This window comes from Heloderma suspectum, chromosome 4 (assembly GCF_057233095.1).
Source record: "Heloderma suspectum isolate Gila_16-S chromosome 4, 16-S_ref, whole genome shotgun sequence".
NCBI classification, from domain to species: domain Eukaryota; kingdom Metazoa; phylum Chordata; class Lepidosauria; order Squamata; family Helodermatidae; genus Heloderma; species Heloderma suspectum.
In genome coordinates this window covers 242,266,310-242,286,913 of record NC_139461.1, presented here as the reverse complement: position 1 = coordinate 242,286,913, position 20,604 = coordinate 242,266,310, and the positions used below count along the sequence as shown (strand labels likewise).

General features: G+C 46.4%; 1 protein-coding gene across 1 annotated transcript in view; it reads left to right on the top strand.

Moving 5' to 3' along the window:
- Positions 1–20,604, top strand: part of RAB44 (RAB44, member RAS oncogene family) — a 49,920-nt gene that overhangs the window by 14,001 nt on the left and 15,315 nt on the right. The window contains exons 4-9 of the mRNA XM_084851657.1: positions 2,759–2,921; positions 4,858–5,004; positions 7,175–7,265; positions 9,435–9,530; positions 10,681–10,865; positions 18,808–19,994. Of these exons, the coding sequence (XP_084707783.1) occupies positions 2,759–2,921; positions 4,858–5,004; positions 7,175–7,265; positions 9,435–9,530; positions 10,681–10,865; positions 18,808–19,994 (1,869 nt within the window). The remainder of the gene's footprint in view (positions 1–2,758; positions 2,922–4,857; positions 5,005–7,174; positions 7,266–9,434; positions 9,531–10,680; positions 10,866–18,807; positions 19,995–20,604) is intronic.

The following is a 20,604-nucleotide window of genomic DNA, read 5'->3' as shown; positions in this document are numbered from 1 at the left end:
GCCCTGTCTTGTTTACAGAATTTTATGGAGGGGTCCAGACATCATCTTCCATTGATGGAAGGGGTCTGGAGGGGTCCAGATGTCTGGAGTCCTGATGTCCCCAGAGTCCTGATGTCCCCAGATGTCCCCAGATGTCCCCAGAGTCCTGATGTCCCCAGATGTCTGGGGTCCTGATGTCTGGAGGGGTCCAGATATCATCTTCCATCATTGTCCATCATCAGACATCATCTTCCAGACATCATCTTCCATGTGCTTCCAGATGAGGCTTTTATTGTGCAATTGCCCTGTCTTGTTTACAGAATTTTATGGAGGGGTCCAGACATCATCTTCCATTTGTAACCCTCCTCTTTTCCCCCACCACTTCTTCCACTATTTATCTTGCCACAAAGATATGCTAAAGAGGGAAAGATGGAACAGCTGCACAAAGCCTTTTGTGTTGTATCACCAGGGGCTGTCCATCTGGAAGCACCCCAAGGGGTAAAGAGCAACAGAGTGGGCTAACGCTGGGTACTCACAGTGCCACTCCTGAAGGGTAAACTTGACTTTATAATGTGTGGCTGGGGTTCTTTTGACTGAAATGTTAGTCAAGAAACAAGGGTTCACCTATGATATTGCTTTACTGCAGCCTTCCCCAACCTGGTGCCCTCCAAATGTGTTGGACTGCAACTCCCATCATTCCCAGCCAGCATGGGAATGCTGCTTTACTGGGGAAGGCTGCTTGACTAACACAAAAATGGTTTTATTGCCCCACAAAAAGGTGATACAATCACTATTTACTTTAGCGTAATCTAACTGATTTCAGGAAGGCAGTATGCTTCTGAATACCAATGGCTCAGCAACATGAGCAGGAGTGAGCTATTCTCCTTGTGTTCTGCTTGCGGGCTTCCCAGGGCCATCTGGTTGGTCACTGTGGGAACAGAATGCTGGGCTAGATGTCAGTGTGCTGGTTATGACCTATAAATCCCTAAGCAGCTTCCAGGCTACCTGAAAGACCGCCTTCTCCCAGATAAGCTTGCCCGGGTCTTAAGACCTTCAGGAGAGGCCCTTCTTTCGAGACCGCCACCTTCAGAGGTGTGTTTGGTGGCGATGTGGAAGAGGGCCTTCTTGGGGAACGCTCCCAGGCTGTGGAACTCCCTGATGAGGGAGGCTAGCTTTGCTACCTCTCTGCTATCCTTCTGCTGGCAGGCAAAGGCCTTTTTATTCACGCAGCTCTTTGTTGTGTAAGCTGGTCTGTTGGGCTGGATGCCATTTTTATTCTGTTATTGTTGTGTTTTAATGCATTTGTTTTATTATTGTTTTAATCAAGTTTTGTTTATGATTGTAAGCTGCCTCAATGCCATTTTTCTGGGTAGAAAGGTGGGATACAAATCAGATAGATAGATAGATAGAACCTCTCAGTACCTGTCAGAAGTGCAGTGTAACAATATAAAAGACTACGTATAAAGGTTTATTTATTTATTCAGTCAGTCAGTCACTCATGGCTTTGGACGACACGCCAACCCATGTTGCATTGCAGGGAATTATGCAAATGGCGGTTTCAGTTGTGGTATGTGTGGGATGTGGGGAGAAGCCACGATGGCTTCTTTTCTCTACACAAATCATCCGAACACCCCGTTTGTTTAAATAAAACTTGGAACTTTGTTTGGAAGCAGAGTCTGTTTGAATCTGTGGGGTGCAGTCCACCACCTTTGAAACATACAGGGGGTTGGAGCAATGGTTCCTGTGCTACCCACAGGGATTCTGGATCAGCATGAGGACCAGTAGAATCCCTGTCTAACTTGCAAGTGCTGGGAGCCCTGGCTGAGCACGCCTTTCACCTGCGATAGGCAGTGTAGTGGTAAATTTTCAAGTGCAGACGCTCATCACGGCCATCCCCACAGCCACACCCCCAAAGAGAGTCCAAAAATGCAGGCCCCCATGTTGATCCATATCAACAAGCCAGTTCTAGCAGTTTTCATCTCCACCACGAGCAGGTCTTTTGTAAAACAAATGAGTCTTAGGGTGCAATCCTATGGCCGCTAGACAGTGACTAGACAGCCATAGGATTTTTCGTTTTTTGGGAACTGACCTTGGAGCCCATGCTTCGAGGTTGGTTCTCAGAAAACCACCTCCCTGCCCCCTCCCCCGCCACCTCGCAGTTGCTGAGGTTCATCCCTGGCTCCATGCTCAGAAGAGCAGCGCAGAGCGGGGGAAAAGGGGGTGTTCCTGGGGGTGGTGCGGGGACAGTGGAAGCGCCATTACAACTCTTCCTATTTGCTGTTCGACCTCCTCCTCCCCCTGCTCCAAGGCGCCCTGGCTAGACAGCCAAAATCGGCCATCTAACTGCAAATGCAGGGTGGCTGGAGCACAGAGGAGAAGATCCCCTCTGCGCTCCGCCCGCCCTGCATTGGATAGGCGGCTGCCTCCGAATTTGGAGGCGGCTGACTATCCCCATAGGATTGCACCCTCCATTGCCTATTCAAGACCAAGCCACCCCCCAAAACAACAGGGAACAATACATTGCAGGGGGGAGGATCATTTCCCCAACAACTACTGTGAGAACTGCACCTAAGGTACTAGGGAACAGGGAAGTCCGAGAGGGGTGGCGGATGCTGTCAGCATCCCTGCTAATAAACAAGTGTCGGCACTGTGAGATCTGGCTGCACAACACCACTGGCCATAGGTAGTTATTTGGCCGGAGTGGCCAGATATTGGCTTAAACTGTTCTATATTGTGCCATGTTTGTCTGGAGATGTGATCGTTGTCATTTGCATGGCAGGGCGCATTCTAATTTCACAGGCAATGACGAGAGTGCACAGGAAGAGGAAGAGAGATTCGACAAGGGCTCCTGCAAACCTGTTACTGGTGGAAGCTAATCCCGAGGAGCGAAAACACTTCGAGACCTTCATAAACCAACTGGGAGCTGACAATATCTTTGAAGGGTAAGAACGCAATAACCTTGTGGCTGTTTCATACTGGCTGTCATAGACAGAGTCAAGCAGAGTGAGAATGGGTGCTGGTGAAAGAGAAATAGGTTTGGTTTGGTGTTGAACACTGTGGCTAAGCTCTAGTTAATATATGGGCCTTGAGGGTAGAAGGGGACATCCTGTCGGGAGTCCTCTCATAAGCTCTATAGAAGCCTTCCCCAACTGGATGCCTTCCAGGTGTTTTGGACTACAGCTTCCAGCGTTCCTGATCATTGTTCATGCGGGCTGGGGCAGAAGGGAGTTGAGGTCTAAAACGTCTGGAGGGCACCAAGTTGGTGAAGGCTGGCATATGCTAGAGCAGGGGTGGGCAGGCTTTAAGCTTATGGGATTTCCTTCGTTTTTTACGGGAATCTCAAGTTGCACCAACCACAGTGAGGGACATAATAGTGGCTTAAGGGCAGGCATACATTTAGAATTAAGGAACAGGGTTTGTATGAGCACAGGTTTCGCCCAGAAGGAGTTTACTTTCAGGATCAGAGCTTTCACAGTCCCTTTATATAAAAATCCATTCCTGGTTTTCTGGTAAGCTCCATTTCAGCAACCTATTTTAAGCTGGGTGGGTGGGTGTCACCTCTGCTCCCTTTGCAATCAACACACTCCAGCAAACAAGGCTTTAGGCTAACACTACTTTATTAGTTAAGTAGCTAATGACTTGCTTCTTTACAAATGCAGATTCTAGGAAACTCTCAGACTGCAATGAAACAGCTGATCCACACATCTACGAATATCAACAGAGGAGATGAAGTGGAAGTTAGAGAAGTTGCCAGCAGTCTGAGCATGAACTTCTTGGCCAGACTTGCTTCGCAGGGATGCCCCTCCCTCAGGGTGGCTCCCTCCTACATTGGCTTCCACGAGTGGCCAACCTGGCAGAGCGTGGGACCCTAGCATCCCTCAAGTCATGCCCCTTGCCCTCTTCCTCCTCCCCCTCCTCCAAAACCTGGGTTCTCAAGGTGGAGGAATGGGGGAGCTATTCAGGCTAGGCCATCTGTGTGTCAAGGTCTTGGGAAGAAAGTCTTGCTGTATCTGGGCTCACTAGGGAGGGTGCCTCCCCCTCTTCTGGCTGTTCCCATTCTGATTCCGAATTTGAGCTACCAGACACCTCCACATGCTCAGATTCATTCCTGACAGTGGGGGGCCTTTTTGTTGTGGCAACTGTTAAAAAAGGGAGAGTCAGAAGCTCTTGCCAATCTAGTGTAAATCATCCTGTGAACTTCAGTTAGATTCTGACCTGTCTACCCCTGCTCTATAGCATACATTCAGAGGTGCAGAACCTCTTTCTGCCTGAGGGCCAAATTCCATTTTGGGGGAGCCCTTGGGGGCCGCACTCCAATGGTGGGTGGGGCCAAAGGCTAAAGGGCAGGGACAGAATACAAGAACTACCAGCATATTTTAGCTTAGAACTCTTACTGCCAGCACCTAAGCCTTAGGAGAGGCATTTCAACCGTTTAGAATGGGTAAAAACTGCACAAAAGCTGGGAAATTACCCAATGATCAGTATTTGGGGGGAAGGGGTGGGCCCAGCAGAGGAGGGCATGGCCTTCTGGGAAACCGTGGCCAGGCAGATTGGGACCCCTGGAGGGCAGGATTTGGCCCTGGGGGCCTGATGTTCTGTACCCCTGGCATACATAGTGTAATAGTTAATCCAGCTAGACTCTTTCATTTGATCTACTATGTGTGAAAATAATAGATATTCCAGCATTGGCAACTGTGGCTTCGCAGACCCATTGTCCTATTCATATGCTTATTTTCTCATGTCCACCCTAGGATGAAGCAAAAATTATCTCAGATACTGTTGAATCAGGTCCTGAATGAGAGGCCCACTGAGAGCTCAATTTGATCAACTTTTTTACAGAATACTCACCAGAAAACAATACAATCTTCTCTCTTATAGCCAGTCAGAAATCTGGAAGATGTGGGTTCAGCTCCAGCAGGATGAACCACATCTGTTGGGAAACCTGAAGCAGTTCTTGGCTAAAATGACTCACTTGATCAAGGAAGCTAAGCATGCAAAAGAGAAGTTACAGTTAATGCTGAAAATGTAGGTCACCAAACATAAGATGGAGGTATAGAAAGTGTTTTTGCCATAAATACAGACTTCCAAGATGGGGGAAAGACTCCAGGAAAAGGGAGCATGGGCCCAAAGGAGGGAAGGGAAGAGAGGGATTTGGTGTTTGTATCTGTAGAAAGAATGAATTGGTGGGGGATAACTCAGTAGTAGACGACACAGTTTGCCTGTAGAAGGTCCCAAGTTCAATCCCTGGCACCTCCAGTGAGAGAATAAGAATCTCAGGTAGCAGAGACCAGCACCTACTCTAGATCAGGGTGGGCAGACTTCAGGCTCGCAGGATCTACTCTGCTTTTTTGCTGGAAACTTGGAATCCACCAACCAGGGACTGGTGCAAAAGAATTTTGAGTCCAGGAATTCAGAGAGACATTGTGGTGTAGTGGCAAGAGTGTTGGACTGGGAGCTGGGAGATCCGGGTTCTAGTCCCCGCTCGGCCATGGAAGCTCACTGGGTGACTTTGGGCCAGTCACACACTCTCAGCCCAACCTACCTCACAGGGTTGTTGTTGCAAGGATAAAACGGAGAGGAGGAGGAGAATGTAAGCCGCCTTGGGTTCCTTGCAAGAGGAAAAAAGGCGGGATATAAATGCAATAAATAAATAAATAAATAAATAAATAAATTCGTTTTGAATACCAGAACTGAATAGATCCCACAGTCCTTTCATGCAAAAATCCACTCCTGGTTACTGCAAGCTTTCTTAAATTATACTATACCCCCAAGCACTATACTTGGGAGGGTGGGACTCATCTTGTTGCTGCTGTTGTTAAACAACTGGGAGTTAGAAATCCTTCTGGATCTACTGCAAATTACCCAGAGTTCTTCCTTCTGTTCACCCCTGCTTTAGATCAGGAGTAGGCAGACTTCAGGCATGTAGGTCTACTTTGGTTTTTGCTAGAACACCAAGATCCACCAAGCAGAACCAGGTACAGAAGACATACACTTAAGATGAAAGAACAGGGTGCCTCCGACCACATTCTGAGCCTAGGAATTTATTTTCAGTACCAGAACTGAACTGAGCTCACAGTCAAGGCCGGCCCTATCATGAAGCAGAGCGAGGCGGAGCGGTGATTTGTGCTGCTCCCCTCCACCCCCACCAGGAGGGTCTGCCGCTGCTGCCCCACAGATTCCAGCAGGTGTTCCAGACAGCGCCACCAGCTGCTCTCCTGCCGTGGCATTTGTTGTGGTGAGAGCACAGCTGCCGGGGCTTTCTGGAGTCGCTGCTCACCCTCTGTTTCCCTCACCGTGCACCTTCACTTTCGCCACCGCAGTGCTCGCTCTGTGGAGAGCTGTGTGGCTGGAAGAAGCACCCACGGGGCTGCTGCGAGACCTGGCTGGCCAGCCAAGCACTTTCAACAGCCCTGCAGCCTGCAGAGGGTGCAGCAAAGGGGAGTGGGGCGTGAAGTGGGGGCAGGGGGGTGATGCAGCAGCAGCATGCGCTGTCTTCCGCTTCAGGCAGCCAGAGACCTCAGGCCAGGACTGTTCGCAGTGCTTTCATGCACATGCCCTCTCCACGCTACCCCAAGATTCTTCATTTCAGCAGTCTGATGTAGGCAGGAAAAGTCATTTTATAGTTGTTATTGTGAAACAATTGGGAGTCAGAAACCCTTTTTGATCTACTGCAAATCACCAAGAGCTCTATCAGTAGATCCCCATCTACCCTCTGCCCAGCCCTGTTCTACAGGGGTCAGTGGTAAGCAAATAGAAGCCAAAGGGCCAATTCTGTTCCTCTGAGGAGCGCTAACTCCTAGCAGAGCATCACATACACTAGGCAAATGAGGTGATTGCCCCAGGTGCCAACAGGAGGGGGCGCTCTTGTGTCAACACAGCTGCTCCTGCTGGCTTCCCATTCCCCACTTGGTTTTGTTTTGTGGTGGCGGTGCCATGCGTGGGCCCCCCCAGCGGCCAATCCAGGGGCAAGTGAGGTGGGTGGAGGAAATGGTGGTTGTGGCAACGGGACTTGCCAGCAGCCCACTTTGAGGGTATGGGAGGGCTGGGCCAGCCCTGTGTGTTGCTCAAAGTAGCCACCCCATGAAGGTACTGCTTCTAACGAGGCAGCTTCTAGCAATACAGCATCAGTCTAATAATGCATTGTCCTGGTTTACAAATCCACTTTACAGTCTTCTTTTTTGGTCCTCTGCATTAGGCAAGTTGCTGATCACAACAAGGAGGTGCAGCAGCTACATGAAGAAATGGAACAGCAAATAGAGAGGGAGAAACAAAGGCTGCAGTATGAGGTCGGTGCACTGCCTGGTCATGCTTAATTCCTGGGATTTATGAGAAGGGGTGTGCTGGATTTTCTGTTTAAAATCTTACCGTTTCCCCAAAGCCTGGGGTGGATGACACCATCCATATACCCATCTAACATCACATTACAGTGTTGTTATACTACATGATTGTTCCGGAGGGAGATGTCTCATCTGTCTCATCAACAACATGAGAGAAGAGGAGGAGGAGGATCCAAAACATGGAGAAAGAATAAATGTCTTTCGTGTGTGTGTGTGTGTGTGTTGCGGGGGGATGATTCAAACAGCTCCCAACTTCTTTGGGAGGCCCAGTTATGTGTGCTTGAAGGCTATGCTGGCTAGGAATGATGGGAATTGTAGTCCAACACATCTGGAGGGCACCAGGTTGGGGAAAGCTGCCCTAAGGAGATGCAATGTGGAAGTTCAGCGGACTTCCCTTTGCCCCGAAGAGCCCAAAGCAGGGGAAAGGGGAAGTTGATGGCATTGGGGTGTGAGGATGGAGAAAGGGGGAGGCAGTCTGGTGACGAAGCGTGAGTGAGTCTGAGCCCATGAATATTGCTTTCTTCAGGGCACCAGATTTCCTTTGAGGGGTTCTGAGGTGGTGATATTTCCTGTAAAGCTTGGGACTTCTCTTGCTCAGCTCACAACTGAATTAACCTAAACTCAATAGAGATATAAGGGTTTTGTTGAGCTATAACAATATCTTATTATCTTCTAGCTATAATAGCCATGTTCCCTGTGGATGGACACAGAACGAATCTGGAGACTCTTAGGCCTCTGGCAAACATGAAAAGTCGAAGGCAGAAACCAAAACTCTTTCTCACACATCCATACTGTATATAAATAAGTCTTGTGAGTTCAAAGTGGCTGCTTCCTCTGAGCAGACTACTCCCTTTCTGCTTATTTTCTGGACTATCTTATGAGAATTTGAGATATAGGATAACAAAGGAAACAGAGACAGTGAACATGTTTTAGAATAGTCTAGAGGTGCACCATTTTGGTCTTCTGCCTTCAGCATTCCTTATTTTTTTTAAGAAAGACAAAAACATATTTGAATATGCATAATGTGGATTGGTTTGACATGATTGCAGACAGGAAATTCAAAAACAAAGTGCCTTTATAGCACTTTACACAAGGTAACAAAAACGCATGCAGCTCTTGTCACGCTCTTTGTGCTATGTGTGAAGACTGAAGTTAAATGTACATTTCCAGCTGATGTAGGATAATGCAAATATAAAACCTACATACCAAGGGTGTTGAACCTCTTTGAGCCTAAGGGCTGAATTCCATTTTGGAGAAGCTGTCCGGGGCAGCATTCCAACAGCTTACATGGCCAAAGGCAAAAGGGGCAAGGACAAAAACTACCAGCATATTGTAACTTAAAGCTCTTCCTGGCAGTAACTAAGCCATAGAAGAGGCATTTCAACCTTTTGGAATGGGGAAAAAACTACACAACAGTCAGGAAAGCACTGAACTATCAGTGGGCAGTGGAAAAGGGGATGTAAACATCTGCGGAACCCCAGAGGGCCAGATTGGGACCCCAGGCAGACCAGATTTGGCTCCCAGGCCTGAGGTTCTGCACCCCTGCTATATATTAATAGCAAACTCATTATCTGTGGTTCCTTAAAGGTGCAATCCTATGCATGTTTTGACAAAACAAGTCCTACAACTCCCAGCATTCCCCAGCTAGCCATGCTGGCTGGGGAATGCTGGGAGTTGTGCAACTTTTTTGTCTAAACATGCACAGGACTGTGGTTTAAGTTGCCAAAAGACCATCATCCATGTACAAGAGGGAGGTTTCAACATGTTTGGGGGGACACCACAGTTTGCAGAAGTACAAACCAGCTTTGGAGGGGGCGGACCCAAAGCAGCTCAATGAGGACCAAATATGCTCAGTGGCCACAAAATGCTGTCTGACTATTGGTGGTGATGGTGGTGGTGGTAAGTTAGGGGAGGGGAGTAGGAATGGAATGGAATATCCTGAAAAGGGCATTACTGGCTGGCTGGCATCCTGAATAGGAGCACTGCACACTGCAAAGTTTTTTTTTGCAGGTCCCACTTATAGTCTGATTGAAATGCAAACAGGAAAACTCATGTGGGAAAACTACCTCAATTGCCACGCCCTGGATAGCTATAGCTTTACCCTATTTGTTATTGCAGAGTAAAACCAGAAGCCAGTTACTCAGCACGGAGATGAAGAAAGCGCTGGATGTCAAGGAACAGGAAATACAGCATTTCCTCAGTGTTCAAAAAGAGGTAAGATCCTTGTGTGACGTGAGCCAAGGAGGAGAGCGCGACTCCTGTTCTTCAGTTTTCCACACCACCATGGCATCCCTGGGCCAAAAAAGACTGCTTGACTGTGGCCTTCAGAACAAAGGGTAGACCTGACGGGACCCTCTGGCTTAATGCAAAGGAAACATCGCCACCTTCTGGGAGCATCTCCTCTGGCTAAAGCTGCAAGTGGAGTTTTGCATTGTAGGCCAGCCAACAAAATCTTCCTCCTCATGCAGCTGCTTGATGACTGAATATTTCCTATAGACCCAGGGACAGTGGCCTTGTTTGACAGAACTGATGAAACTATCGGTCCACTGCCCATGCACAGTGTAGTACAAGACTGGATATACCCTGAGATAAGACCCTTGCTCTGATCCTTCTGACCTCCTTGGCATTCTCTTGGCTTTTGCTCCATAGTCGCTAAAGGAAAGTCCATCCAAGGAACTAATCTGAAATATGCTGCAGAGGCCTGTTATACGGGAACCTGCGAGAAATAATGTTTTCATTATTTCTGTTTGCTCCAGGACAATATTAATAATTTTAAAAACCATTGTCACCACTTGGCCACACGTCAGTCACTGCTTCCTGAGAGATATTATTCAGATATGACCAGGCTGTTTCTATGCTACCAATAATTTAACTAATCTCCAAGGTTCATTTCCAAACAGAAGTGGCAAAATGTCCTACAATGGAGACAAACGTACTCAAATTTCTCTTGACAGGGCTCCTATGCCTTTAACAGTTACATGACAGGCAGAAATTCAACCATTACATCTTCTTCCATCACTGCTTCTTTATGTGGAGGGGGGGGTGATGCCAGTTGAATTCCTGCCTGTCCCACAGTTTTAGAGCAACAGGAGTCTTTATTTAAAAAAGGTGGCAATCCTACTGCAAGTGGATGGCCCACCTCTACCAGCCAAGACTATGGCAGGGACAGGCAACCTGGGTGGGATCTATAACTCCCATAGATCCCACCCAGCATGACCAATGACAAGGGGTTATGGGACTTGTAGTCCAATGCTACCCCTGGGCTAGGAGTTTTGTGATGTTTAGTTGCAGAAGAGTCTAGCCTGCACAGCAGGCTGAAGCATTCTATTGCTTGGTTGAACATTTTTCTAAATCCCTTTCTCAGCTTGAGACACAGTTCCTCAGCCTCAAGGAAAAGCAGCATGTGGCCAACGCTGAAACCCAGCAGCTCAAGCAAACCAACAGTGTCCTTGAGAACCAGCTACAACAAACCCTCCATCAGCTTCAAAAGACTCAAAAGCATCTGGATGCCATGAAGGGTAGAGTGTCCCAGATGTACAAACAAGGCAGGCGAGTCCCAGTCATGATTTCACAAGGTCACACCTTTCCTTGGAGGAATATATTATGGGAAACACCTTTGAGACAGCTCAGGGTATGACTTGAGGACTCATGACACAACCACTTTGCTGAAGCTGAGCAGCATTGGGTCTGGTCAGTGTCTGGATGGGAGGCTACCTGGGAATTCTGGAGGGGGCTGCACTCCCACTATCGGATGTTTGTAGTTGGGGACTGCTCTTGGATCCGTCATTGTTGCTAGAGCCATAGATTGCCTCAGTGGCTCAGAGGTGCCTTTTATCAATTTAGGCTGATATGCCAACTATGATCCTACCTGACAGAGATAGCTTTGCGATTGTTACTCATGCTCTAGTAACCTCCCATTTGGATTACTGCAACACATTATATGTAGGGCTGTCTTTAAAAATGGTGTGGAAACTTGTTAATCCAAAACGGGACTGTTAGGCTGCTAACTAGAACTGGCTGACGGAATCATGTGTTGCCAGTCCTTTGCCATCTGCATTGGCTGACAATCCGTTTCCAGGGTCAGTTCAAAGTGCTGGCGTTAGCCTTTAAAGCCCCCAAATGGCTTGGGATGAGCCAGGTTATCTGAAGAAATGTCTCCTCCCATATTTACCTACTTGGACTTTAAGGCCCTTCTCCAGTTGCCCCTGACAAAGGAGTCAAGGCAGGGAGCTACAAGAGCGAGGGCCTTTTCAGTGGCGGTGTCCTCTCTGTGAAATGCCCTCCGCAGAGAGCCTTGCTTGGGATCTACATGATGATATCTTTATCCTCCAAGCATTGGAGGCTAGGGGGCTTTTAGATCTATGCACTGTTTTATTTTTGCTACTGGCTTTACTTTGGTTTTTTTATGTGCTGCATTGTTTTTACCCCTCACTGCTGGTTTTATTTTGGACTGTTTTATTATCATTGATTTATTGTGATTTTCTATTCTAGTAGGTTTTCTTAATTTACCTGTACACTGCCAAAATAAATTTGTTTATAGGGTGCTCTAAAAATGCAATCAATCAATGTACACCTTCTGTGATTGAAGAAAGGTGGGATATAAATGTATGTACATAAACAAACAACAAGGATGCTTTTCAAGGTTGAATGAGCTACACTTCTACTTGGTGGAAAACAGTAGTCCCGTTTCCCCCCCGCCCCTTTCTACTGTGGACAAGTACTTGCTTTCTTAAAACTTCTAATCTATTGCTACCAGCAGTATCCATTAACTAGCTCCATAAGAGTCAGACTTGAGAACTGGTTGTTTTCTGCTCCTTAGCAAAGGTTGTGCAAGAAGTCTGTTAGAAAGAACAGGCATAGGGGGCAGGGTAGAAGTGGCATGCTATTCCAACCACTGCTTGTGACAGGATACTACTTGTAGCAGCACTCTCAAAGGATGTCACTTTTTCACACATACACCCATGCCTGCTGCATGAATTCAGTGCACAGTTCTGCTCTCCCTGGCCCTTGAGAAACACTCATTTCCTGTTTGCACCATGGTTTATACCATCGCCTTCCATGCATGCTATTCCATTCACTGTATGGCATTATTACTGCTTCTACTAGGCTTGCATGCCTACAGCGCCAGCACATATACATGTCTTAGAGAAATGGCAATGTTTGAATCCCTTCCCCTTTTTGCAGGGACAGACCCCTGGAAGAAGACTCCAAGAAGAATCCTCAAAGACCACAGGTAATTCTTCTTTGCTTGCCTAGCCACGTCTTCTTCAGAGCTGGAATTAGTGTTACGGGTGCAATCCTATGCGTGTTTAATCAGAAAAAAAGTCCTACCGCTCCCAGCATGCTGGGAGTGGTAGGCCTTTTTTCTATTTAAACATGCATACGACTGTGCCTTAAGTGGTCCTTCTCTCTTTCTCCCCTTGTGGTTCTTCTAAGGACCCTCTGCATACAAGTGGGATGGTCAACTCTCGACTGGAGATGGGCCTGGAATGCAGTCTGGGTGAAGATACACTGGACGGCTCTGCTCAGCAGTAAGCACCAAAATACATCTGTGGCTTAAATGATGTGAGGTTGGGGTTGAAAGGATGGCAGTGGGTTTTCTGTGTAGCTGTGCCCTTGCTCTGGCATGGAGGTAGTGACATTATTGCTTTTGTGTCACTGAGATTCTCATGAGCTTCCAGTTGTGCTGTGTCTAGAAAACTAGAGGCATGTTTGTGGACTACTCTGGGGACAAACAGATTAGATCAGCCTTGCGTGTGTGTGTGTGTGTGTGTGTGTGTGTGTGAGAGAGAGAGAGAGAGAGAGAGAGAGAGAGAGAGATTATTATCTATTATAAGCTGCCTTGAGGATCATTCAATCAAAACACGGGATATAAATCTTCTACATCAATAAATAACTGAAAAGTCGGTGTCCTAAATGATGGACAATCAGCAGTTCCACAGAATCTGATCTTCACCTCTCTGGGATAATCTGACAGGAACTTGGAAATTCCCTAAAACAATTTGTCTTGCACAAACTGCAAGATCAAACTAAATTGCAAATCGAAACTAACCCTTCTATGGTATGAATGTAAGAACACCATGCCTCTTCCCACATTAGCTTACTGCCTGATCTATTTGAAAGTAACTCCCACTGAATTCTGTGGGACTTACTTCCTAGTAAGTACATTTTTAGGAGTGCTGCTGTCTAATGATGTACTATCTCTCTCTAACAGCACAATCCAATGTATGTTTACTCAGAAATAAGCCCCACTGTGTTCAGTGGGGCTTATTCCTAGGTAAGTATGATTGCAGGCTAAGAGCATCTCTACACCAGCTTAAAATCCCGCATTTAAAAGGGGGCTTTCCGCTTCTGTTTTAAATGCAGGATCACAATGGACTCCCTTTACAAGCGCTTCATTCTCTCCCTCCCCTTTCCCCCTCCTTCTCTGCTTTCCATATCTTTCATTTGTCTAGCTCCTCTTCTTGCTGTTGTTCCTCTTTTCAGGGAGGGAACTCAAGCAGAACACAACAGGGTAATTTGATAGCTCATTATCTCCGATCTATTTAAAAACGGAATAAAGGTCATTTAGTGCAGGAGAAGCCCTGAAGGTTAACGATGTCATCTAAAGGGCCTGCAAACTTCTATGACTGAACAATCTCAATAGCAGGATAAAAGCTCCATGTGAAGAAACCCTAAGTGGCTCTTCCTCATAGAAAATAGGCACATTAATATTGTGATTGGCACTGCTAACCCTTTCGCCTAGAGCAGCCTTCCACAACTTGGCACCCTCTAGCTGTTTTGGACTTCAACTCCCATCAGCCCCAGGCATGGACAATTATCAGGAATGCTGGGAGTTGTAGTCCAAAACATCTGGAGGGCACCAGATTGGGGAAGGCTGGTCTAGAGGTAGAAGCATGAACTTTGATCTTGAAAATCCCAGTCTTCTTTAGCTGCTTCATAAATGCCTTGGGACCATTTCCCTTCAATGAATATTTGTTTTATTTTTGGAACATTAATTGTATTTATTTACCAGTATGTTTTTCCTTTGGCCTTTTGATATACATTATGTTTTTCATCTTTCATGGGGTTTATATGTTTAAACAATATGTGTTTGAAATAGATGTACTCAATTCTGACTCTGCATAAGCAGCAAATGCAGGAGCCCTGAACTTTTCCTGGTGGATAGCTTTGCATTTTGTAGGTCCTTGAGATCTCAGTTGCTTCAGGATTTATAGAATCAAAGAATCATAGAATCATAGAATAGTAGGGCTGGAAGGGGCCTACAAGGCCATTGAGTCCAACCCCCTGCTCAGTGCAGGAATCCAAGTCAGAGCATCCCTGACAAATGGCTGTCCAGCCTCGTCTTGAAGGCCTCCAGTGTGGGAGAGCCCACCACCTCCCCAGGTAATTGGTTCCATTGTCGTATTGCTCTAACAGTCAGGACGTTTTTCCTGATGTTCAGCCGGAATCTGGCTTCCTGTAACTTGAGCCCATTCTTCTGTGTCCTGCACTCTGGGATGATCAAGAAGAGATCCTGGCCTTCTTCTCTGTGAAAACCTTTCAAGTACTTGAAGAGTGCTATCATATCTCCCCTCAGTCTTCTCTTCTCAAGGCTAAACATGCCCAGTTCTTTCAGTCTCTCTTCATAGGGCTTTGTTTCCAGTCCCCTGATCATCTTTGTTGCCCTCCTCTGAACCCTCTCCAGTTTGTCTGCATCCTTCTTAAAGTGTGGTGACCAGAACTGGACACAGTACTCCAGATGAGGCCTAACCAGTGCTGAGTAGAGGGGAACTAGTACTTCCCGGGATTTGGGAGCGATGCTTCTATGAATGCAGCCCAAAATAGCATTTGCCTTTTTTGCAGCCACATCACATTGTTGGCTCATATTCAGCTTGTGATCGACAACAATTCCAAGATCCTTCTTGCTTGTAGTGTGGTTGAGCCACGTATCCCCCATCTTGTAACTGTGCATTTGGTTTCTTTTTCCTAGGTGCAGAACTTGGCATTTATCCCTATTAAATGTAATTCTGTTGTTTTCTGCCCAGCGCTCCAGTCTATCCAGATCACTTTGAATTTTGTTTCTGTCTTCCAAAGTATTAGCTATCCCTCCCAATTTTGTCATCTGCAAATTTGATCAGCATTCCCTGCACCTCCTCCTCCAAGTCATTAATAAAAACGTTGAAGAACACTGGGCCCAGGACTGAGCCCTGCGGTACCCCACTCGTTACCTCTCCCCAGTTTGAGAAGGTCCCATTGATAAGCACTCTTTGAGTCCGATTCTGTAGCCAACTGTGGATCCACCGGATCGTTGTTTCATCTAGCCCACTTTGAGCTAGTTTGCTCATCAGGATATCATGGGGCACTTTGTCAAAAGCTTTGCTGAAGTCGAGGTATATGATGTCTACAGCATTCCCACGGTCTACAAGGGAGGTGACTTGATCAAAAAATGAGATCAGATTTGTCTGGCAGGACTTGTTTTTGACAAATCCATGTTGGCTTCGAGTAATCACGGCATTGTTGTCAAGGTGCTTCCAGATGGATTGCTTTATGATCTGCTCCAGAATTTTCCCAGGGATTGATGTCAGACTGACTGGTCTGTAGTTCCCAGGTTCCTCCTTTTTACCCTTTTTGAAGATAGGGACAACGTTAGCCCTCCTCCAGTCATCTGGCACTTCCCCCGTCCTCCATGATTTCTCAAAGAGAATAGACAGCGGTTCTGAGAGTTCTTCTGCCAGTTCCTTTATGACTCTAGGATGCAGTTCATCTGGCCCTGGAGATTTGAACTCATTCAAAGTAATGAGGTGTTCCTTGACCATATGCCTGTCGATCTCAAGCTGCAATCCTGCCCCTTCAGCCTGTACTTCGCCTTTGCCAGGGGGATCATAGACCCTCTTTTGGGAGAAGACTGAGCCAAAGTAGGAATTGAGCACCTCAGCCTTTTCTTTGTCATCTGTTATCGTTTTGCCATCCTTATTTAATAGCTGAACCACCATTTCTTTCCTCTGCCTTTTACTATGCACATAGCTGAAGAAAGCCTTTTTGTTGTTTTTAACATCCCTCGCTAACCTCAGCTCATTCTCAGCTTTAGCCTTCCTGACGCCATCCCTGCAATTCTGTGCTATCTGCCTGTACTCTTCCTTTGTTACTTGGCCTTCTTTCCACTTCCTATATGTGTCCTTTTTTGTTTTCAGGTCATCCCTAAGCTTATTGTGAAGCCACATTGGCTTCTTCTGTTGTCTTCCACCTTTTCTTCTTGTTGGAATTGCTTGTGATTGTGCCTTGAGAATTTCCTTTTTTAAAAGCTCCCACCCATCTTGGACTCCTTTTCTCGCTAGCATTGCATGCCATGGGACCTTACTGATCATTGTTCTGAGTTTATGAAAATCAGCTTTCCTAAAATCCAGGGTACGCGTTTGACTACACTCGGACTTTGCTTCCCTTAGAACCAAGAACTCAAGTACAACATGGTCGCTTTCCCCCAGAGTTCCTGTAACTGCTACTTTATCCACTAAGTCATCTCTGTTGGTTAGGATCAAGTCAAGGATAGCCGATCCTCTAGTTCCTTCCTCTACTTTCTGTAGGAGGAAATTATCCACCACACAAGTCAGGAATTTCCTGGAGGGGGCATGTTTTGCAGAATTTGTCTCCCAACAAATATCGGGGAAATTTAAGTCCCCCATTACTACTACATCATGTTTCCTTAAAACATTGGCTATTTGCTTTTCAAAAGTTTCATCCTTGTCTTCTCCTTGATTGGGTGGCCGGTAGTAGACTCCGACCACCAGGTTCCTTTTATTCTTTGCTCCATTAATTTCAACCCAGATGCTCTCGATGGGGCTACCAAGCTCCTCCTCCTGTATTTCTGTGCAGAGATATGTATTTTTCACATACAGTGCAACCCCACCTCCCTTTCTGTTCCTCCTGTTCTTTTTGAACAAGTTATATCCTTCAATTGCTGTATTCCAGTCATGAGAGTCATCCCACCAAGTCTCAGTTATACCTATCAGGTCATAATTTCCCTCTTGTATTAAGAGTTCAAGTTCGTTCTGTTTGTTTCCCATACTCTGGGCATTAGTATATAGACATCGAAGACCATGTGCTTCATAGTCTGGCTTTCTTCCTACATGTGTCTGAAGACTATTATTGGGTGCTATCAGAGCTGTTCTCTCCATTGCAGTGCATGTGCCTATGTCCATCGTTACCCCCAACATTACATCTCCCTTCCCCGTAGGATTCAGTTTAAAGCCCTCCTGATGAAGTTCTTCATGCTGTGGCCAAACACATTCTTCCCATCCTTTGTGAGGTGCAACCCATCCCTAGCCAACAGCCCATTTTCCAGGAAGCATAGCCCGTGGTCCCAGAATCCAAATGTCTGTCGTCGGCACCACCTTCGTAGCCAGTCATTCACCCGGAGTATTTTTCGTTCCCTTTCTATCCCTCTTCTAACTACTGGAAGGATGGATGAGAAAACTATCTGGGCCCCAAAGTTCTTGAGTTTCCTTCCCAAAGCTTCAAAATCTGACGTGATCTCTTCATAGCTCTGCTTGGCGGTATCATTTGTTCCCACATGGATGAGAAGAAAGGGATACCTGTCAGTGGGCTTTATGAGCGCAGGCAACCTTTCAGTCACGTCTCTAATCTGTCCTCCCAGGAGACAACATACCTGGCGAGTCCATGGGTCTTCGCGACATACTTGGGTCTCGACCCCACGCAGCAAGGAGTCTCCCACTACTACCACTCTTCTCTTCTTCTTCTTGTAGGCCTGGGTTTCACCGCCTCTGTTTGACTGACCTTCAGCCTCTTGCTCATTCTCATGCAGGTTCCCCTGTGATTCTTCCTCTGCAGGCTGTCCTCCAGTCTCATCTGCAAATACCTGGAATCGGTTCCACAGCTCCACTGCTTCCACTGGTGCAGAGTGGCGTCTAGTTCTTCTTCTCCTAACCGTCACCCTTTTCCAAGGAGTATCCTCTATTCCATTTTTCTTCACCTCAGCATTTCCCACTGCCTCATCTTGCTGTTGCTCTTCAAGCTTCTGGTCTGCCCTTTGCTGCTGTAGTTCCCCCATTCTGTCCAAGAACTCTTTGTGTTCTCTTATTCCCCGGAGGGTCGACAGTCGCCGCTCCAGTCCACTTACTTTTTCCTCCAGCAGCGTGATCAACTTGCACTTGTTGCAGGTGTAGGCCATGTTGTTCTCCGGCAAGAAAACAAACATTGCACACACCTTGCAGGTCACCACCACTGGAGAGTCTTGTCCTTCCATAGCCTCTTTCCCCTTTTTGTGTCTAGCTTTGTGATTGTTCTAGACTAGCCTGTGCCTGCTCCTCTACTCAGTAGAGGTTAAAAGCAGAGTCCCACTGGTGTGAAAGTGTGTGTTACAAGACAAATAAATGGAAAAAAGTTAGTTAAAATAAAAAATTAAAATAATTAAAAAATTATTTGTGTCCTTTGTTTCCTTTCTTTTGTGTTCATGTGCCAAATAAGCACTGTCCTATGCATCATTTCCCTACAGGGCACCTGATGATGTGGCATCAATGACCAAAGCTGACTCACAGTCCAGAACAAGGGTGATCTCCATTGAAGAGGATCCTTTACCAGGGGCTGTTGTAGAAGAACCATATTTCCCACAGGAGCCTTCAGGCCAAAGCTCTTTATTTAAAGAGCTGAATGAGGCTATAGCAGTACTGAGCAAGACATCTGAATCACACAAACAACAAATGGATGACTTTGGTTTTCAAGGACAGGAACCCTTGGGACAAAACGGAAATTCTCCGCAAAGTACCATGCCAGAAAAAATACTTCAGAATGAAGCTCTCTCAAAAAGTGGTGGTCCACAAAATAGGATTTCTGAAACTCTGACTGGTCAGGCTACATCACAAGCAGAGATGCTTCTTAAAGAAGGACCAGCTCATGTGCAGGCTGCTGCTCTGGAGATGAAGAAAACTAATGTTTTTGAGCCAAGAGAAGAAGTCGGAACTCCAGAGTCAATGCAGAAAGGAAGTTGTGCTCCTGCGGTTCGATCTCCTGATTATTCAGCGTTGGCAACACAAGTCAGTGACTACAAGGAGGACCTACTACAAGGGGACACTATGCTTTTAGAGCAGGTGATCCAACCTCAATGTCACAAGCAGGTTTTAAAGCACAGTGATATCATCTGGACTCAATGGCCATCTGCTGATTCTGAGCAGGACATGTTAAAGCAATCTCTAGTGATAAAAACACCAGATAGCAAGATAGCCGAGACTCGACTCCCCCCAATGAAAGATATGCCCCCAGCTCATTTCCCACCCAGGATAGCTCTGCCCAAGTTGCATGTAGGACATGGGCCAAAAGTCTCACTTTTCCAAAACAGCCAATTAGAGAATATTCCTGAGATGGAGATGGAGGCACGGACCGCTGATGGGATAGGAGTATTGTTATCAGAAGATAGAAGAGAAGGATGGGCTGATACATTTGAGTGCAAGAAGAATCAAGAGGGCAGGGCAGAAATGGGTGAGGAAACAAATGCCAAACCGGAAGATCAAGATTGCCAAGGGAATGCAGGCACAAAAGAAACTAATAAAGGCACCATGGCTGTCTGCCCTCATCCAGACCACGTGTATAATGTGCTCTTTGTAGGAAATTCTTATGTGGGCAAAACATCCTTTTTGCACCGGTTTCAAAATGATTCTTTTGGTGCAAATATGACTGCGACTGTAGGTATGAATCCATCATTTTATGTCGGGAGGTAATAGGATACACTGGATAAATGCTTAGGTGTTACTGCTGGGAAGCCTGGCTTTTGCTTGCTTGCTTGTTTGTTGTTGCTGCAATTGGGCTTCTCTTGGACCTATCTACAGAAAGAAGTGGCAGTAACACTTAGTTCCCTCTGTAAAGTTACTCTAAACCAGGGGGTGAAAAGCACTTAGAAAAGCTAAATATTGGCCTATAACAGTTGTGGGTGCTTTGACAACTGGCTGCCATGGTGGGGCTTGCCCATTCACAAAATGGCTACTATGGAGGGCATGGCTGGTCACAAAACACTTATTTCCCAGAAAGCAGACTCAAAGAAAAGTAACTTACCCAAATACCCAAGGCAGAGGTGGAATCTTAGCTCCAAAACACAAAACCAGTCTTTTGAACCCACATTTTTTCTGCTCCAGCACTCATTTCACAGAAGGTAAACTATTGAGACTCAGAGACAAGTAACTTGACCAAGAAACTGAGTACATGGCAGAGGTGGGGTCTGAATCTCAAATGCCAAATCACATATTTGCCCTCATAATGTATAACAAAATACTCTTCTCACAGAAGGCAAACTGGTGATGCT